Raw genomic sequence first — 19068 nt, 5'->3', positions numbered from 1 at the left:
CTGGTCCCTACTGGATCAGATCAATCATTTCCAGCAGAAAGCCCTGTCCCTAGCGACGTTGGCGACTGCTCTGATCAAGGAAGTTGCCACGACGGCAACGACTCGGAGCCTCAGGGCAACATCGCTCAAATCTTCATGACGACTGCCGTCTCCGATCCTCAGGCGTCACAAGTCAATTGCACTCCAGAAGAGATGGCTCGCGTCAAGGAAGCCATCAACTCCGGAGTGGCCATAACCAACCCTACCGCCGCAGAATTGCAACTCTTCAACAGTTGTCTCCTCAAGGCCCGTCGGGATCTGGCCAAAGAAAGACAGGACCTCGACTGGCGAGGAAGCAGCACGAAGCACGAGCACGACGAACGATTTGAGAGGACTCGCTCAGCGAGTCATCTCGCGACTCGTCTCATCGCAGGCGTACGTACCGCAGGACTCAACTCAACAGGGCGCCATCGGGCGGCCGAACGACTCGGAACCTTGACGCGAGTTTCCTGTCGGTCGACGATTGTGGTGACATGATCCCCGAAACCCCACAAGCTGCCATCCTCGCGGCTGGTACCTATCTTCGGAAGATTCAACCGCCGGAAGGAGACCCGCGGTCTGACGTCCACAAGCAGATCCTAGTGAGCTTGAACAAGGCGGGAGCCTCCTGCGTCAGCCAGGAGCCACGCGACCGAAGGACGAGCCGATTCAGGACTCCACCTCTTGACGCGACTCGTCGAGAACACCGTTCACCCCGACCGAGGCGAGAACCCTGTCGAACACGGGAAACGCCTCCTCAGGTCGACGAACGCAACCGCAATCGCCGAGTCGATCATCGCGCTTACTCGTCCGATTCGGATCTCGACTACGACCTATGCGGAGCACCATGCTTCAGCCGCCGCATCTGCCGCACCCGGATGCCGCGAAACTTCAAACCTCCGTCCGACTTGGCCAAGTACGACGGCATCGTGGAGCCGAGAACCTGGTTGGAGGACTACCTCTGTAACATCCCAGAATTTTCCCATTTTGGAATGTTAAATAAAATAATTATTTTAAATAAAATATTGGCCTTGGAAATATTTTGGTTGTGAATTTCTGAAGGATTTGAAATTATTAAGACTTATTTAAAATTTTCCACACCATGTTTGAATATTCCACCAAAAGAGTGGATTAATATGACTATCCAAATTATACAACATGGTTAGGACATTTATGTAAGTTCAAAGTATTCTATTTGGACCCATATGCATCTTATGATTTTAATCGGATTAATCTTTGCATCTTAATAAATCATATTTTATTTTTGAAGGATTTATCCACACTCTAAGTTTCCAATTTGGATGCCATGACCATTTGAGAGCGTCGTTGGAATATTTGAATCGATTAGAAATGTTTTCCAACATTTACTTAAATGTAAAGAGAGGGAATAATATGACTTTCCTGATTATAAGATTGGAAACATATTCAATGATTCACCTAGGTTTTTCTCGATTTTTTATTTTGTCATGTTCATTTTGTTTTCGAGAACAAGTTATCAAATATTCGAAAAGAGGATAACGTGACATCCTCATGTGCAAATGTTATTCCAACATTTAATCCATCGTTGAAAGTGGGATATCGTGACTTCCAAATATATACAGTTGGAACATTTGCAATGGTTTACAAAGTGTGTGATTTGGTGTTAAAATCGTTTTTGAGAATTTATTGGAGTCTAAAATATTTATATGGTGTTATTTGGATTTTATTTGAGGCTTATTTGAATTCCAAAATTATTTATGAACATTATTTGGGGTGGAGACTATTTTGACGAAACCCATATTGGATATTTTGATTTACTGAAATTATCTTGAATTGTCCGGGGTTCATATGATATCTTTTTTTCGAAAGCCTTATTTGAATTCCTATTATTTTTGTAATTAGGAAAAGGATAGAAAATCCTAAACCTGTTCTTGGGCCGAAGCCCATCTCTCTAGCCAGCCCAGCCCACCTCCTTTTATTTTTTTTCCCTTTCTTTTTGTCCCTGGGCCTCCTTCTCCTTCTGGCCCATCTCCCAACAGCAGCCCACCTCCTCTTTTCTTTTTTTTTCTAATTTTCTCCTTGGGCCGCATTCCCCTCTGGCCCATCTCCCTGGCCGATCCAGCCTAGCCTCAAGGGGTCGTCTTCCTCCTGACGTCCAGGCACAGAAACAGCAGGCGCATGCCATTGCCGTCGCAATCTCTGCCCCCGACCTTGCCTCCTTGCCCTGTGCCCCGTCCAGGTTCACTGAACCGACCCCCTCAGCTCTCCTCTCCCTAATCCCCTCCCCAATTTCTCCAATCACTCCCTCAATCGCGGCCTTCCCTGCCTCCACGCCATTAATGGCCGGGGCCCCTAATTCCGGCCAGAGAACCGCCTCTCCCCAGCCTACAAAAGGAGACCCCGAGCCCTCTCTGCTCCCCATGCCTCTTCCTCCCTCCTAGCCGAAGCTCTGCCCCCATCCCGCGCCGAGCGCCGCCACTCCATCTCCAACTCCGGCGAGGAATTGCCGGATTTCCGCCACGAAATCAACGAAGCCACCACCACCAGTAGCTTCCACCTGTCTCCATGAACAGCCCAGAGCATCGCCGCGAAGCCGGAGACGCCAAGAAACCTGCTGCCTCCCACGACTGTCGTCGCCGCCGCTTCACCCGCTTTTCGCCGTCGTTCGGAGCCATCTCGAGGATCGCCGTTACCTCTGATGATTTCTCTACATAATCCTGTACGTCTCCCACGACCACGACTACCCCGCCAGCAACTCCTGCGCTGTTTTTCTTCTTGTCCGGCGAGGTTCTTCTAATTTTTTCGGTGAGAAAACTTTCAGCCGCAGCAGTTCAGATTCGTCATGTTTAGAAGTCCATATACTTTGATCTGTATAATTTTTTAGGCTGATTCTTTCGTCTATGGTTAGATCACGTCCTCCCCTTAATATCAGATCAGATTGTATACCTCGTATCCATCATCTTCAGTACCGCATCTTCGTTGGAAATTGCTATTCACAGCATGTTGCTTCTGGATTAGCCACCTTTCGAAATTCATATAGGTTGTTCCATCGACCCGTTTGGTTCCAAACCTCCTGTAGATCTTTAACTAGATCCTGTTCTACACATTAGTTCACTTGATGCACAAATTTCGTTTCATCTTCACTTGTGAATCGTCGTTGCAAAACTGAACCTTCAGCAGCCTCCCATGGCCGTTTCTCTGCCATGAATTCAGAAACTTTCTTATAGTTTAGCCTTGTTGTTCTGTCATTAGTTTGTGTATCACATCTCCGTTTAGGATGAAACCATTGGAAAATCGAAGAGTAAATTATGACCTTTGTTTCATCTTATTAGTTTTCTGTCATGAGAACCCTCTAGCACCAGTAACCTTTCAGTAGAAGTTAGTATCTTTGATCTGTCTCAATCTGACTAGCCGTCTTTGCAAGCACATATCTTTTTATGTCTGTCCTATTAGGCCAATTCCTTCTGAAATACAAAGAATAGATCACCCTCCTCACACCAGTCCAATTTGTTCACCTTGTTCCAGTTCATAATCAATAGTGTTTCAGGTTAAAATTGTATCTGCTGCAGTCTGATTACTGATTAGCTACCTTCGAAGAGGCATATCTGTTGATCCGTAGCTCCAAATCAATTGATTACTTCTGTGTTGAATAGAGTACACCCAACTCTAAATTCTGGATCACCTTGTACGCCTTTTAGAGTTCATCTACATCAGTCCGTCATCCACAGAAGTTAGTATTCTGTTTCAGCCATCTATTCCAACGTTCCATCTCCTTTTGAACCCAAACCACTTCCTAGCCCTTAGTTCTAGACCTAGGTTTGTAGTAAAGTATTTGTAATATGTTTTGATAATATTATTATGTCTTCCATGCTTTTGCATATTGTTGTTTCATTTGGAATTCATTTAGAGTTATTCGTTTGAACATATTGTTTATTATTGTTATTCGTTTCATCACGATAGATCGCTCGGAGTGCGATTGTAGTGATTGTGTGTCGTTTAAGAAGAAGGCTTCAACAATCTTAACCAAGGCAAGTTCACTTTGATCATGAATCCCATTATTTTGCTATGCACTAGAATTTCATTAGTTGCATGCATAGGTTTATTATAGTATTTATGCTAGCTATTGAATTCCTAGTAGTATAGATTTATCCCTGTCATTACCTTGCCACCCAATTGACATCGTAGGTAGTTAAATGCTATGCTACATTAGTATTCGTGGGTGGGATCAATACAATGTGATATTATTGTCATTATGAAGTAAAGTGTGTTTTCCAGCATATGGCAAAACAAGTAATTTAATGAACCGTCCTGGGTGGGCTGCTTTGGATACTTTTGAGATGTTACGCGGCGTCAGGTCCATTTCTATGGGTCCATTTTCATGAGTCGTCCTGCCACTAGATCATAGCCTTCGCTATACCACGTACCCTGGCGAAATACGGGCACATATCAAATTCATCACCAGGATTTATTGGGAGAACGTAGGCATGACTCAGGTCAAGTTCTGGATAGTGGATCTTCACAAACGAAAGCGCAATCTTGGCTCCCCTCACCAGTTGGAGTCGAAGTTGCTCCCTGATAGCTACCCCGTTCTGGAATTTCTTCATCAACTCTCCAAGAGCTAAAGGAGAATCCCTCAATGGCCAAAGAGACTGATAAATCAGTACTAGCGCATCTCTGCACAAACCAAAGTACTCCCGGACTTGCTGTAACATCCCAAAATTCTAAACCTTTCATATGCATTGCATTCATCAGCCTCATGCCACAATTGCATTTTTGAATCAAGATTTGAATTCCAAAAAGGCTTTGAAAACGTTTCATTTCATTTTAAACCTTAGACTTTCACTCATTTGAGCTTTGGATTTTAAACCCATAGGGTTTATCAATAAAAAGGTGTTTATTGCATAAATGAGTTATCCCATAATTTTTAGTTTTTAAATTGGAGTTGAAAAACTATTTTTATTTAATTAGTTGTTTATTGCATAAATGAGCCCTAAAGGGATTTATAGGGCAAATGTATTTTTATAAATTTTATTTGGAAGGGAAATTAGTCCCAAAAGTTGAATCATATTATAATTTGATTTAAAAAAAATTCTGCAATTTATTTGAATCAATTTGGAGTTCAAAATCAAAAGTTATCAAAGAAATCAGAAAAAGAAAAGGAGAAAAAAGAAAAAAAAGGAAAACCGGACCGGCCCAGTCCCGTGCGCCCCCGCACCCGAGCCGGCCCAACGCCCGTGTGCGCACACTCCGAGCCACCGACGGGTGGACGCACCTGTCGGGGTCGTCTTCCCCGCAAGGAAACCCCCACGGGTCACGCCGCCCAACCCGCGCGCGCCCATCTCGCCGCCGACGCCGCGCCGTCTCGTCTCGTACTCCCCGCAGCCTTGTAATGAGGTAGCTGTGTAGGTGGGAGCGCGGGTCCCTCAGGTGGTCTCGAGGATTATGTTCTGAAAATTCTTGAAGTCGATGCCGTTGCTACTCTACCCGGAGGACAGCAAGGGATTAACACATCGATTTCTTGTGAGGAATGTATACAACCTCTTGAGAGTGTCAAACTAAGTACTTAGCCGTGTCCCCGGTTACGGACAATTTTGAGCAACTAGATTTGGGGGCTGCAAGGAAGGTCTCACTCATTCCAACTTCTAAATAAAATGAATGGTTTGAACTTGGGTTAGGAGCATTGATGTGTCTACTCAATGTCCTTAGATTAATAGTAGCATCGGTGTTTCTACCCGGTGTCCAATAGTTAACAATATCGTAACCTTCAATAGTAGTAAACTATGTTCTGCTACCACGCGAAAAAGCCTGAACCCCACCTTGCCAAAAACTGCATGAATTTGTTAGGACTGTTATAACTTCCAGGTGAACTTGCCAATACATTCAATGTATTGACCACGTAGTGGCTGCAATTAATAATGCAGGTGAATCTGACGAAGAGTGAGGTTCGTCGTTGTTGTTTGGGTCATGTGCTAACATTCCAACATGCTCTCTCCGTGGAGTAGTTGTGGCCCTTTTGCTCTACCTTTCCGCTGCTGTTTTCTTTTAAATACTATTTTATTATGCTGGAACATTATTTTGTTATGTGTACCCAAGGGTCATGCAAGTTTGTAAGTACTATTAAACTCTGGATGAATGCGTTGTAATAAAGTACTTTGATCTTTGTATCTCAATATTGCATCTTGAAACTGTGTGAAGCGATCCCCCCCCTTACAGGGTTCGATCTCTGTGCTTACCGTGCTAGTCCCTAGATCGACTCGCTAGCACACACAGTTTCAAGATGTAATATCAAGATACAAAGGTCAAAAGTATATTACATCGTATTGATCCAGAATTAAATAGTACCTTACATATTGCGTAACCTCATGGGTTAGCTCAAGAGAAAAATAAAATCTTGCAGCGAAAGGCAGAAGATACAGGAGTCCCATAACAACTCCACAGTCGAAACATGTTGGAATGTAAACTCGCAACCCTAACAATTCGTACCTCACTTTTCACCTGGTTCACCTGCAACATTTAAACGTTGCAACCAGTAGGGGTCAATACATTGAATGTATTGGCAAGTTCACCAAAGGGTTATAACAGATCCTTGTTCACTCCTATCATTTTTAAACAAATAATTTTGAATTCTATTGGACACGGGGTAGAAACACCCATGCTCCTATTAACCTAGGCACATTGAGTAGATACATCAATGCTCCTATCCAGTTCAATCCGATCATTTTATTACGAAATTAGAATGAGTGAGATCTTCCTTACAGCCCCAATATCTAGTTGCTCATAATTGTCCGTAACCGGGGACACGGCTAAGTACTTAGTTGACACTCTCGAGAGGTGGTACACTTTACCCACAAGAAATCGACGTGTTAATCCCTTGCTATCCTCAGGGTAGAGTAGCAACGGCATCGATTACAGGAATTTTCAGAACATATTTCCCCAAACCACCTGAGGGACACGTTCCAACGTACACTGCTATATACCGATGTCACCTCGGATCCAGGTTCATATTTCTTACATCCATCCTGGCAGAGCCCATAATACCATGTGGTTGTACTGGAAGCTACTAAAAAAGAAACTAGTCCAGTCTCTGGTTACCCCGGGTGGCATTCGTCAGTTGCAACGCAGTCGCTCCCATAGAAATGGCGAGACGACTCATAGAAATGGACCCATAGAAATGGACCTGACGTCGCATACATCTCCAATTCTTCAAAGCAGCCCACCCAGATCGGTTCATGGAATTACTTGTTTTGCCATACACTAGGAAAACCATATTGTAATTCAATAGTATCACATTGTAATAATACCACCCTCGTATATTATCATAGCATAGCATTTTACTACCACGATGGCAATTGGTGGTGAGGACATGGCAAGGGTATCCTATACTACTAGGAGAGATCATAGCTAGCATAGATACAATAATAATCCTAACAATGCAACTAATAAAATCTAGTGCATAATAAAATAATGGGATGATGGTGAAAGTGAACTTGCCTGATTAGTGTCTTTGTATTCTTCTTCTTTTCGATACTCATAGTTACCGCACTCCGTATAATCTATCGCGAAGAACGAAAATCAATAATAAATAACCATTCCACAACTCCAAATCATAACTCCAAATAAAGAACCAAAGCAAATACAAATTTTTAAATTAAATAGTACCTAACTACTGTTAGGTTGTCCTAGGCATAGGTCTAAGAGGTAGGAGAACAAGGTTGGGACAAAAGCGGAGTTGGAACGGAATTGATTTGGTAACCTACGAGCTGTTAACAGATACAATTTTCTAGGGGTCATAGGTTCTGGTAGATGAATTTGAAAAGGTGCACAAAGTGGTCCAGAATCAAGAGTTGGGTTTATTCTTGTCAACACAGAAAAAAAGAACTGGTTTAGAATTAGGGATCAACAGATATGCCTCTTCGAAGGTAGCTAATCAGTAATCAGATTGCAGCAGATACAATTTTCAACTGAAAATACACTATTGATTATGAACTGGAACAAGGTGAACAATTGGACTGGTGTGAGGACGGTGATCTATTCTTTGTATTCCAGAAGGAATTGGCTTAATAGGACAGACGGATAAAAAGATATGAGGAAAATACACTATTGATTATGAACTGAAACAAGGTGAACAATTGGACTGTTGTGAGGAGGGTGATCTATTCTTTGTATTCCAGAAGGAATTGGCTTAATAGGACAGACGGATAAAAAGATATGAGCTTGCAAAGACGGCTAGTCAGAAACAGGCAGACTAAAGGTATTAATTCCAATTGAAATGTTATTGGTGCTAATGGCTTCAAAATACAGAGGGCCAATGGGATGAATTAAACTAGATCTAAGAAGCTTTCAAAATACACTAGTTTAACCTAAATAGGAGTTGTGAGTCAAAAGATACAGGTTTACAAAACAGGCTAATCTATAACAAAGTTTCTGTAACTAAAGGTTTACAAAACAGGCTAACCTATAGGAACGTGACCCTAACTTGGATTAGGATAAGACCAAACCTTAGGATTACTTCTTATCTCTATCTGATCGATATATATACTTTATTCCTTATCCCTACTCGTCTAAATCATTGCATTTACCTCTTACACATGCATGTCATAAATTGTTAATTTATTTTACATATACACTAAATACTATGCCATTGTACCACAGATGCATATTTTCTTTTTGTTTTATTTTGCCACCCACTATTATAATCATGTTGTCATGTTATACTGTTATTATCATACTTCCTATTCTATTTTTGCAATTCCACCTTTAATTATAATTTTGTCATTTTATCCACCCTACTATCCTTATCTTTTATTTTACATGCATTCGACCTTTTGATCATGTCACTGATACTTCCCTACCTTTCCTTCTTTGTTTTTTATAGATGGAAAGCCCACCACCACCCTTTGGCAACGTGCCGCTGTTCACCCGCGTCTACTACCCCTCCACCGACGATGAGCAGTTGTTCAGTACCCCTTTGGCGGCACTGTGTGCGTTCCTCGACCTGCCACCTCCCAGGTTCAGAGGCCGCGTCGAGCCCGCCGTGCCAGAAGGATGGCAGCCACGGTGGGAGATTGAAGCAAAGGTCCGCGGGCATCAGATCGCCCTAGTGACGCCGGATATCACCTTCATCGCCCGCTACCCCACCTATGAGAGGGGCCTCCAGTTTTCCATAAAGTGCGCCTTTGCGCAGTTGTGCTGGGACTATCGGAATGAGTTTCCCGAGGACTCCCCCTTCCTCTTTGGAAGGCGGAACAATGCATGCTCGGCCGTGGCAATAACCGACAACGAGGATGCGACCGAGGTGAAGACCCACTTCGAGAACATGGAGGCAAACACAGTGGACTTAGAGTCTTGCCTCGAACACGAGATGACTAGGGCCAACATAGCCGAGGAGCAGGTCGGCCAACTACTGGGAGAGAATGCCCAACTGCAGGAGGACAAGACAGTGCTACAGAATACTGTCCTCAACATGGGTGACGCAATAGAGCAGCTGCAGTATGAGAGGGATTAGGCCCGCTACTACTGCGAGCAGTTCCAGGCGTTCCTGACCGCCGCCGCCGCACCCGCTCCCACGCCAGCCCCTACATCGGTGCCTGTTCAGACCCCACCTCCGCCACAGGATCAGGAGATGGAGCCTCAGGAGGGGGTACCGACTGAGGAGGAGGAGCCCCTGGAGGTTCATGAGATGGACACCCTTGCCTCCAACACCCACTCCAAGAAGAAGGCGAACGGGGCCGCACCATCAGCAACACCTCCCTAGCCCTAGTTGGTGCCTACCAGACATTACAGTTTATTTTGTTATCCATTCAGCGAGTTAGTCATTGACCATACAAACTATGTGTATGGCAATGTAGATTGATTGCTTTATTCCCGTATTCTTTCATTTACGGGCAGAGTCCCATCGTGAACAAGTTGTGATTTGATTTTTCAAAACCTTTTTATGAATGTTTGGTTGAGTGATTGAGATATGTCTGAATTAATGTTTCTTGTGGGGGCTTAGATATCCTTAGCTCTATTCTATCTATTGTTCCTCATCTATGCTACCCTAAACAGATGCCTCCAAGACGCCAGAACCCAACAAACAACACTGAGGCCAACAATGCCGAAGAAGACGGGAATGCTGCCCCCATGCAGCAGTTTTTGGCGGCACAAACCCAATTCTTCCAGCTGATCACTCAGCAATTGGCCAACAACCACAACAACCAGCAGAACCCCGACAACAACCAGCAACACCACCCACCTCAAGTGGACATGTTGACCAGAATCCTGCGGTTACGCCCACCTACCTTCTCCGGCTCACCAGAGCCCATAGTAGCGGACGATTGCTCCGCTCCATCAATAAGAACCTAGTGACAATCAACTGCACCGAGGAGGAGAAAGTGAGGTTTGCAGCCTATCTGCTTGAAGGACCAGCTGCATCATGGTGGGAGAACTTTCAGATCACCACCCCCATCAAGAATGTCACCTGGGACATGTTCCAGGAAGCCTTCCGCACCGCCCATATCTCTGCGGGGGTGCTTAACCTGAAGAGGAAGGAGTTTCTGAGGCTCAGGCAAGGAAGCCGCACCGTGGTCGAGTTCATCGACCAATTCAACAGCCTCGCTCGTTATGCGCCCGACGACGTGAACACTGATGCCAAGCGCCGGGAGAGGTTCTTGGATGCTCTGAACGATGAATTCTCCGTTCAGCTAGCAGTTGCTTACACTCCCACCTATCAGTCACTGATAGACAAGGCGATTGTGCTGGAGAACAAGCTTCACCAGATGGAGAACCGCAAGAGGAGACTCCAACAGGGAAGCTCTCACGCGGGGCCGCACAAGAAGCAGCTCACCTCCCAAGACGGCAGTGGCAGTTCGACTATGCACAAGGCCGGGGGCCACAATGACAAGCGCAATGGACGGTATGGCCACCACAACCGCCATACCGGGAGCAACAACAACAAGCACCAGCACCAGCAACAGTAGCAACAGCATCAGCACCAGCAGCAACAGTGCTCGAGGAACCACAATGGAAGTGGGAACCAGAATGGGAATGGAAAGGGCCACAACAATGGCAATGGCGGAGGCGCAGGACAGAACCGCAACCCTGGCAAGGACATGAGCCAGGTGGAGTGCTTCAAGTGCCACAAGATGGGGCACTACTCCAACGATTGCCCAGAAAGATTTGGAGGGAATGTGGTTAAACCAAACCCATTCCAAAAGGGCAACGTGAACCACATCGACATGGAAGAGATCACCGAGGAGCAAGGTATACTCATCGGTACCTTTAGCATTAATTCTTGTGAAGCTTTAGTACTGTTTGATACCGGTGCATCTCATCCATTCATCTCAAGAGGACTTGTGCACCAAAATGGATTACCTATTAGTGTCGTCGCACGGGGCTCCGACACTGGGGGCGTGCTGGCACACCCCCTTTTAGGTTCGGCAGGGGCGTCGGGGATCGCTCTGGCGATCGCCGGCGTGGCCGATGGCGTATGTAACTTGCAAAGTAATGCAACCAGAACGCACGCAAGCTAGGGACACATGCACGCACGTTTTTACCCAGGTTCGGACCACCCGGAGGTGTAAAACCCTACGTCCTGCTTGTCTGAGCTCGTATTACCACAAAACCAAGTGTTTACAGGTTGCCGGGTGCATTCCCGGGTACTCTCTCCTTTTGGCTAAGTGTTCCTTGCCACTCTCTGCTAACACTAGAGGCTAACCGTGAGCCTATCGAACTGATCCGGACTCGAATGAACCAACCCTTTGACCGTTGGCGGGGGTCCTCCTTTTATAGCCAAGGGGATGCCACAGGTGCCACGGTGCATGGATTACAAGTGGCAAGCAGGGAGACAGGGCAGCTCCCCCTCGGTGCGCTGGTGGCATGCATGAGTGCCAACTCCTCCGCTAGGGGCCTAAGGCCTAAGAACTAGCTCTGGACAGCCACTGTTCACCTGATTAGACGGGTAACTCCCCTCCTGTCGGCTCATTTAATGCGCCGTGCGCCTCACTCCTCGCTCTGGTGAGTCTCTGCGCTGGGTGCCTGCCGCGCGCCCACGTGGCGCCGTTGTTCTGCCTGCTCGGCCCCGCCCTCACGACGGGAGCCTGCGCCCAGGAACCCCCCTCCCGGCAAGTGACTTCCTGGGAGGCAGCCCGGCAGGAATATTCCCCCAAGCCCTGCTAGCCCTTCCGGGCTGGTGACTTGCCGGGCAGCCCGTTAGCTGCCGCCCGGGATGATGTGCTCCCGGGAACTCGGTGACACGACCCACGCATCACGCAGCAGTGGTACCTCGGGTGCCACTGGTGTGACAGTAGCCCCTGGGCTTGGGCCCGCAACACCTATTCCCGAAACGAGTTTTTCTCTAGCCGGTTGCCGGGCTACGCCCCAATCCGACGCGTGGGTCCCGATTCGGCTCGGGCCCGCGTCCCTTCGCTGCCCCTTGCGTCCTGCCATTACTGACGGAGTAGTGGGCGCGTGATTTCCGCCATAACCTCGCCCTTAAACAAGGAAGTTAAGGCCACTCTCCGCCTTACTCCCTTTGATTAGGAATTATCCCCGCGCACCCGTAGGGTGCGGAACCAGCCGTTACCAAACACTTTGCCCCCACAGCCTTCATCTTCCACCTCCTTCACATCCTGCGTCCAAGTGTTTTTGCGAACTCCTACCCGCACTCCCCATGGCGCCTCCCACCACCAGGAAGGGAAAAGAGGGGAAGGCCCCCGGGAAAGCGGCGGCCAGCAGGAGCGAAGCGGCCGCCAAGGCAGCCGCCGACAGAGACCGGAAGAAGCGGGAGATGACGGCTTCACTAGCCTTCTACCGGCCGGGCTACAATGGCAAAGCGCTGGCCAAGGTCCAGCACGCCGTCGCTTCCCGATTCAACGAGCACGGAGAGACCCACATCTTCCCGCGGGCGCCGAGCACCAGGACAATGACTTCCGGGTGTTCGGGCGCTTCCTCCTCACCGGGCTGGTGCCGCCATTCTCGCTGTTCCTCCACGCGCTGATGGAATCGTACCGGCTGCAGGTAGCGCAGCTTCACCCCACATCGCTGTTCCTCCTCGCCACCTTCCAATTCCTCTGCGAGGCGTTTGTAGGGGCGCTGCGGCTGGCGGGGCTCACCGACTTGGACGTGGCGCGCGCCTTCATCAACCAGCGCATCGCGCCGCTCCAACTGCGCTCCTGGCCCGCGTAGATGTACACGGGTCCCGGGGACAGGACACGCCTCCACCAGGACGGCGTGGATTTGGAAACCCTCAAGGTGTGGGTGAGGGGGATCTCCGGCAAAAACCTCCAATCAACGAGGTTCCCGCCGGGGGTCTTCTCCCCCCATGCCGGTGTTGCGGCGCTCAACGACATCGTCGCCGCCTTCCTGCCCTGCAACGAGTGGGGGTTGATGGACGATACCCCCACCCGGACCCCTCACGCTCCCCTGCCAGCGCCTCGCGGGAAGCAGGTGCTCGAGGAGAGCGGGGGCGAGTCGGAGATCAGCTGGCCCTCCCTCCAGTCCCTGGATGACGAGGCGGGCCAGCCTGCAGTGTCCCCGGAAGTCATCCCCGTGGACGACGACAACGAGGACAAGGACGACGCGCCCCTGGTCGTGCGGAGATCAAGGGCGTACGCAGCGGCCGTGGCTATCTCCTCGGCAGCTGCGGCGGCATGTTCTCCATCGGCGATATCCGCCCCGGCAGCGGCCGCCGCCTCAGGGGCGCCCCCCGGTACCTCGGTGGCGGCTACGTCCGCGGGGGTCGCCGGGGCCTCGGCAGCGACATCCGCCCCCGCGGCGGCCGCCAGAACCGCGGCGGCAGCCGCCTTAGGAGTGTCTGCCAGTACCTCGGCAACGCCCATATCCGTGGGGGTCACCGGGGCCACGGCGGCGACATCCGCCCTTGCGGCGGCCGCCAGCACCGCGGCGGCGGCCGCCTTAGGGGCGTCTGCCGGTACCTCGGCGGCGACCACGTCCGTGGGCGTTGCCGGAGCCTCGGCGTCGACTACCTTGGCGGCGACCGTCTGCGATGGCGGCGGGGGCTTCGGCGTCATCGGCAGGACGCCCCGGAGCAAGCAGACGACCCCCCGCACAGCTCTACGATGGCGGCGGGGGCTTCGTCGTCATTGGCAGCCTTCCCCAACACCGACTTCGGCACGCTTGCTGGGGTGGCTTGGAATCCCATCACCTTGGAACCGAGCGTCTTCGAGCGAGGACACCGGTTCCTGGACGTTGTCAAGGACCAGCAACTGGCCTTCGTCACCTCTTTTAATGAGGAGAGGGAGCACCACGCCATCGCCAAGAGCCAACTTGGCGAGGTGCGGGAAGTCGTGGAGAAGGAGCGTCAAGAGCTCTCCCGGCTGCGCAAGGAGACGCGCCTCGCCCGGAAAGCCCTGGAGGACGCCGAGGAACCGGTCGTCCCGGCGGCTGAAATCTACCGGCGCCTGGAGGCCCAGTGTGCGGAGCTTCAGGGGGCGCTGGACTCGCTGGCGGTGACCCTCGAGGCGACCAAGAAGGAGCACGCCGGGGTGCTCGCGGCTGCCCAGGCCCGGCTAAGAGCGACCTGATCGCCAATTACCACGGCGAGATCCAGGGTCTTCGCGTCAAGTTGGAGGTGCAGATCAAGTCCACCGAGGACGCGGTGGGGGCGGCGGCCCGCCACGAGATCCAGCTTGGCTCCGCCAAGGACAAGATGGACAAGCTCAAAACTGAGCTGGCCGCCATCCGGGAAGAGCTTGCCAAGGCTAGCAATGACATCGTGGTCAAGACCGCGGAGCTTGCAGCGTTGGGGGACAACCTCCGCAAGGCCAAGAAGGCCGCGCAAGATTCGCGGCTCCAGCATGGCACACTGATCGGGCAGCGGCAGATAGAGACCAAGAAGCTGCTCAAGATCGCCGAGGCACTACGCGACTTGTTGCCCCGGTTCGAGTTGCAGACCGCGGCGGTGGACGGCACTGACGTCTCAACCTTGATCCCCTTCTTCTCCGACCCGGTGGGGAAGCTTGGGGCTCTCGATGTCTGGATCGCCCAGTAAGGCGCCAACGAGGTTGCCAACTGCGCCCGGGAGGTTGCCGGGACAATCCTAAAGTGATCCCCCCCGTACAAGGGTTCGATCTTTGTGCTTATTTGTGCTAGTACTTGGATCGACTCACTAACACACACAGTTTCAAGATGTAATATCAAGATACAAAAGTCAAATGTACTTTATTACATCGTATCATCCAGAACTTAATGGTACTTACAAACTTGCATAACCCCTTGGGTTAGCATAACAAATAGAGTTCCAAAATAACCCGAAAAATTGTTTCACAAACGGCAGCGGAAAAGGTGGAGCAAATGGGCCTCAACTACTCCCAAAGGAGAGAGCATGTTGGAATGTAAGCACATGACCCAAAGAACATCGACGAACCTCACTCTTCGTCAGATTCACCTGCATTATTGATTGCAGCCACTACGTGGTCAATACATTGAATGTATTGGCAAGTTCACCTGCAAGTTATAACAGATCCTACCAAGTATATGCAATTGAGGTTGTAACATCCCAATTTTTCAAAACTCTTCATATCTATTGCATATCATAAGCATCATGTCACCTTGCATTTGATCACTTTCAAAACCCTAAAATTTGCCCCGAAAACCCTTCTGCAAAAAAATGCTTTTATTTGATTTTTGGGCTTTGATCTTGCTCTTGAGTATTTGCATTTTAACCCATGAGGGTATTGTGGTAAAAAGGGATTTAATGCATATATAGAGCTATCCCATAAATTGGCTTTTGAAGGTATTTTGAAAAATAATTTGTTTCGATAGCCTAAGGGCCCTAAAAGCCATTTTATAGGCAAATGTATTTTAAATATTTTATTTTGAGGAAATTCTTGTTCCAAAAGTTAGATCATATGAAAATATGATTTTACAAATTTTGTTGCATTTTATTTGGAGCGATTTGGAGCTTCAAATCAGTTTTGAGGTTCAAAATCAGAAAATAGATAAATGAAAAGGAAAAACCGGAGAAAACTGGTCAAACCGGAGTAGACCGGTCACACCGGACCGAACCGGACCGAACCAGACCTGCGCCGCCTGAACCGCCCGGTCCGCTCACTGACCGGTGGGACCCACGTGTCGTCTTCAAGCTCCAACTGACTCCCGAGAAACCCGGCCACGCACCGTCCGAGTCGCTCACGATTCCGTTCCGATTTCTTCGCGCACGAATCACCAAATCCGAAACCCCGCGCGTCATATCGAAGACCCCGGACTCCTCTTCCACTTCCCCCAAACCCCACGATCAATTTCGCACCGGTTAGAGACTAATTTCTCGCCGAAGTTCTTCACAGACGTCGCCATTCTTCGCGTTTTGCCGTCGTTCCGGTGAGCTTCCGCCCGCGCCGACCCTCTCCCCTTCTTCCTCTCTCCAGCGCGAACGCCGTGACGCGCTCACTTTTGAGTTTGGCCGCCGCCGCCGCGCCCCGCGCTGCGCCGGCCATCTTCTCCGGCGCCGGCCGCCGCTCATGCTCCGCCCCGCGCCGGCCATCTCCTCCGACGCCGGCCGCCGCCCGAGCCCGCGCTCCGCCCGTCCGGCCCCCTGCGCGCCCCGAGCCGCCCGCCGCCTGCCTGCGCGCCGCCGCCCGCGCCCCGCGCGGTCCCGCGCCGCGCGCTCCGCCCCGCGCCCGTGCGCCGCCCCGCCCCGCCTCCGGCCGCCCGTGCCGCCCTCGTGACCCGCCGCGCCGCCTCCGCCCGCCTGCGCCGCCGCCGTCCGGCGAGCTAGCCCGGCCGGCGGAAACCCTAGGCTCCGACCACTCTTGTTCTGCCACGTGGCAGTGCCCTTTTTATTTTATTTTATTTTATTTTCGGCCGTAGTAGACAATGCATTTTTTGCAGAAAAGCCCCTGTAACTTCAAAGCCTCATATCTTTCAAACCGTTTGTCCAAAAATTGTGTTCCGCACCTTTCTGAAATCGTCACAACGTGTAGAATATTTTGGCACTGTTTAAATTCAGTTTTGAACAACTAAGACAGTAGCTGTTCAAACCATTCATTTTATTTAAGAAGTTGGAATGAGTGAGACCTTCCTTACAGCCCCAATATCTAGTTGCTCATAAATGTCCGTAACCAGGGACACGGTTAAGTACTTAGTTTGACACTCTCGAGAGGTTGTACACATTCCCCACAAGAAATCGACGTGTTAATCCCTTGCTGTCCACCGGGTGGAGTAGCAATGGCATCGACTTCAAGAATTTTCAGAACATATTCCTCCAGACCACCTGAGGGACCCGCGCTCCCACCTACACAACTACCTCAGTACAATCCCTCGGACCTGGGTTCATATTTCTTACTCCATCCAGCCAGAGCCCATTTAGCTTGTGGTTGTACTGAAAGCTACTAAACAGGAAACTAGTCCAGTCTCTGATACCCCAGGTGGCATTCCACATTTGCGACGCAAGCGCTCCCCGAATCGACGGAAGACATCCATGGACGATCCATCTCCGAATCGACGGAAGACGTCCATGGACAACATCATTTCACAGTGATTGAGATTCCCTCCCACGTATAGTAACATAGCATGGCTAAGCAATATCTAATCACGATGGTTATTGGTGGAGGATTCATGGCAAAGGTAACCCTATAACTAGTAGGTCAATCATAGCTAGCATAAGTACGAGTATTAGTCCTATCAATGCATTTCTACAAACAACTCTAATGCATAAATATTTTAAAAACAATAATAATAGGATGTGATCAAAGTGAACTTGCCTTGGTAGCAGTTGGAGTTCAAACACTCGTCACAATCACATGGTTCGCTCTCCGAGAAAACTATTCAAATACAAACAATATACACACACATAAACACACAATTCAAATCTTGACAAAAATAAAGCATGCTATGATGCGATGCAAACATGTGACATGATTTGGTTTTATTTTATTTGGGTGATCAACTGATCTTAAGCATAAGTAATTAAAACAAATGCATTAGGGTTTTAAACAAAAGGGTAAAAACAATTTATTAAAATCCTAAATAAGGTTTTATTGGCATCAGTCAAATAATTTACTTTAAAATATTTATTGCTCTGTCCCAATGGACAGAGGATAATGAAACAAATTTTTGGGCACAGGTTTCATTTAAAAAAGACTTCTAAATAAACAGTTATGATTTAAATGGCATTAAACCCTTGTCTGTAAATTGACTGTGATTCAAATATTCAAATTTGAAATTGGACGGTTCCAAAAGATTCTACATTTCCTAAGGATTCCAGAAAGGTGTTCATCAAATTTGGCCAAACAGATTAAAAGATAAGATCATTTGAAGTTACAGGGGCTTTTCTGCAAATGTGCCATTTCTAATTATTCCGGGAATTAAAATTACATTTTTTGTTTTATAAAATAGGTGCCACGTATCACAATCTCATTGGATGATACTGGTTCATTTTATAAGGAATAATCTGATTTAATCTGAGCCGTTGATCAAGGATGGACGGTCGGGATTGAAGATGGAGCTCACCGGCGTGGTCTAGGGTTCCGGCGACGGTGCGAGCTCGGGAGGCGGCGGCGAGGGGTGTTCCGGCGAGACGGGGGTGGCTCGAGGAAGCGCGCGCGAGGTGCGGTGCGTCGAGGTGGGGTCGGGGACACGGTCGGCGCGGCTCGGGCGGTCGGACGCCTTGCCTAGGACGGCGCGAAGACGGCGGCGGGCGGCGGAGCTCCGGCGAGTGACGGGCGCCATGGTTCCGGCGGCTAGGGGGCACCACAAACAAAAGTGCGCGCGTCAAAAGATGCGCACGGCCGAGCGGCTCCGGAAATTCAAAGTTGCGGCAGAAGGTGCTCACCGGCGGGGTCGGCGCGACGCGAAGACGGCGGCGGCAGGCCCCTTGCTTCGGCGAGGCAATTCGGCAGCGTGGGCGCGTGCGGGGGAGGCTGAGCAAAGGGAAAGAGAAGAGGAGGGACGGGGCTTTATATTGACGTGCGCGGCGAGTTTCGGGAAGGCCGAAATCGATGGGGAGCGGCGATGGCGGCGGTGACCGCGCGCGCGGGTCGGGCGGCGTGACGCGCCGGGCTTTCCACGCGGGGAAGATGACCCCGACAGGGGGGGCCCACCTGTCGGGGGCTCCTGGCGGTCGTGCGCGCGCTG

General features: G+C 49.7%; 1 protein-coding gene across 5 annotated transcripts; it reads left to right on the top strand.

Moving 5' to 3' along the window:
- Nucleotides 1-2134: 2134 nt before the first annotated feature.
- Nucleotides 2135-11456, top strand: LOC106865480. Of its 5 annotated transcripts, none has more exons than XM_014895559.2 (3): nucleotides 2140-2716; nucleotides 3958-4025; nucleotides 8873-9971. In XM_014895559.2, exon 3 carries the CDS (start codon nucleotides 8873-8875, stop codon nucleotides 9500-9502), a length of 630 nt encoding a protein of 209 aa, XP_014751045.1. In that variant the 5' UTR covers nucleotides 2140-2716; nucleotides 3958-4025; the 3' UTR covers nucleotides 9503-9971. The 5 variants fall into 5 exon arrangements, with proteins under 5 accessions (XP_024312017.1, XP_014751042.1, XP_014751044.1 ...); XM_014895557.2 differs by having other exon boundaries at nucleotides 2140-2802; XM_024456249.1 differs by lacking the exon at nucleotides 3958-4025 and having other exon boundaries at nucleotides 2135-2802; nucleotides 8873-11456.
- The last annotated feature ends 7612 nt before the right edge of the window (nucleotides 11457-19068 follow it).

The sequence above is a fragment of the Brachypodium distachyon genome, chromosome 5 (assembly GCF_000005505.3).
Source record: "Brachypodium distachyon strain Bd21 chromosome 5, Brachypodium_distachyon_v3.0, whole genome shotgun sequence".
In the NCBI taxonomy this organism is placed as follows: domain Eukaryota; kingdom Viridiplantae; phylum Streptophyta; class Magnoliopsida; order Poales; family Poaceae; genus Brachypodium; species Brachypodium distachyon.
This window is presented reverse-complemented; position numbering and strand designations above follow the sequence as displayed.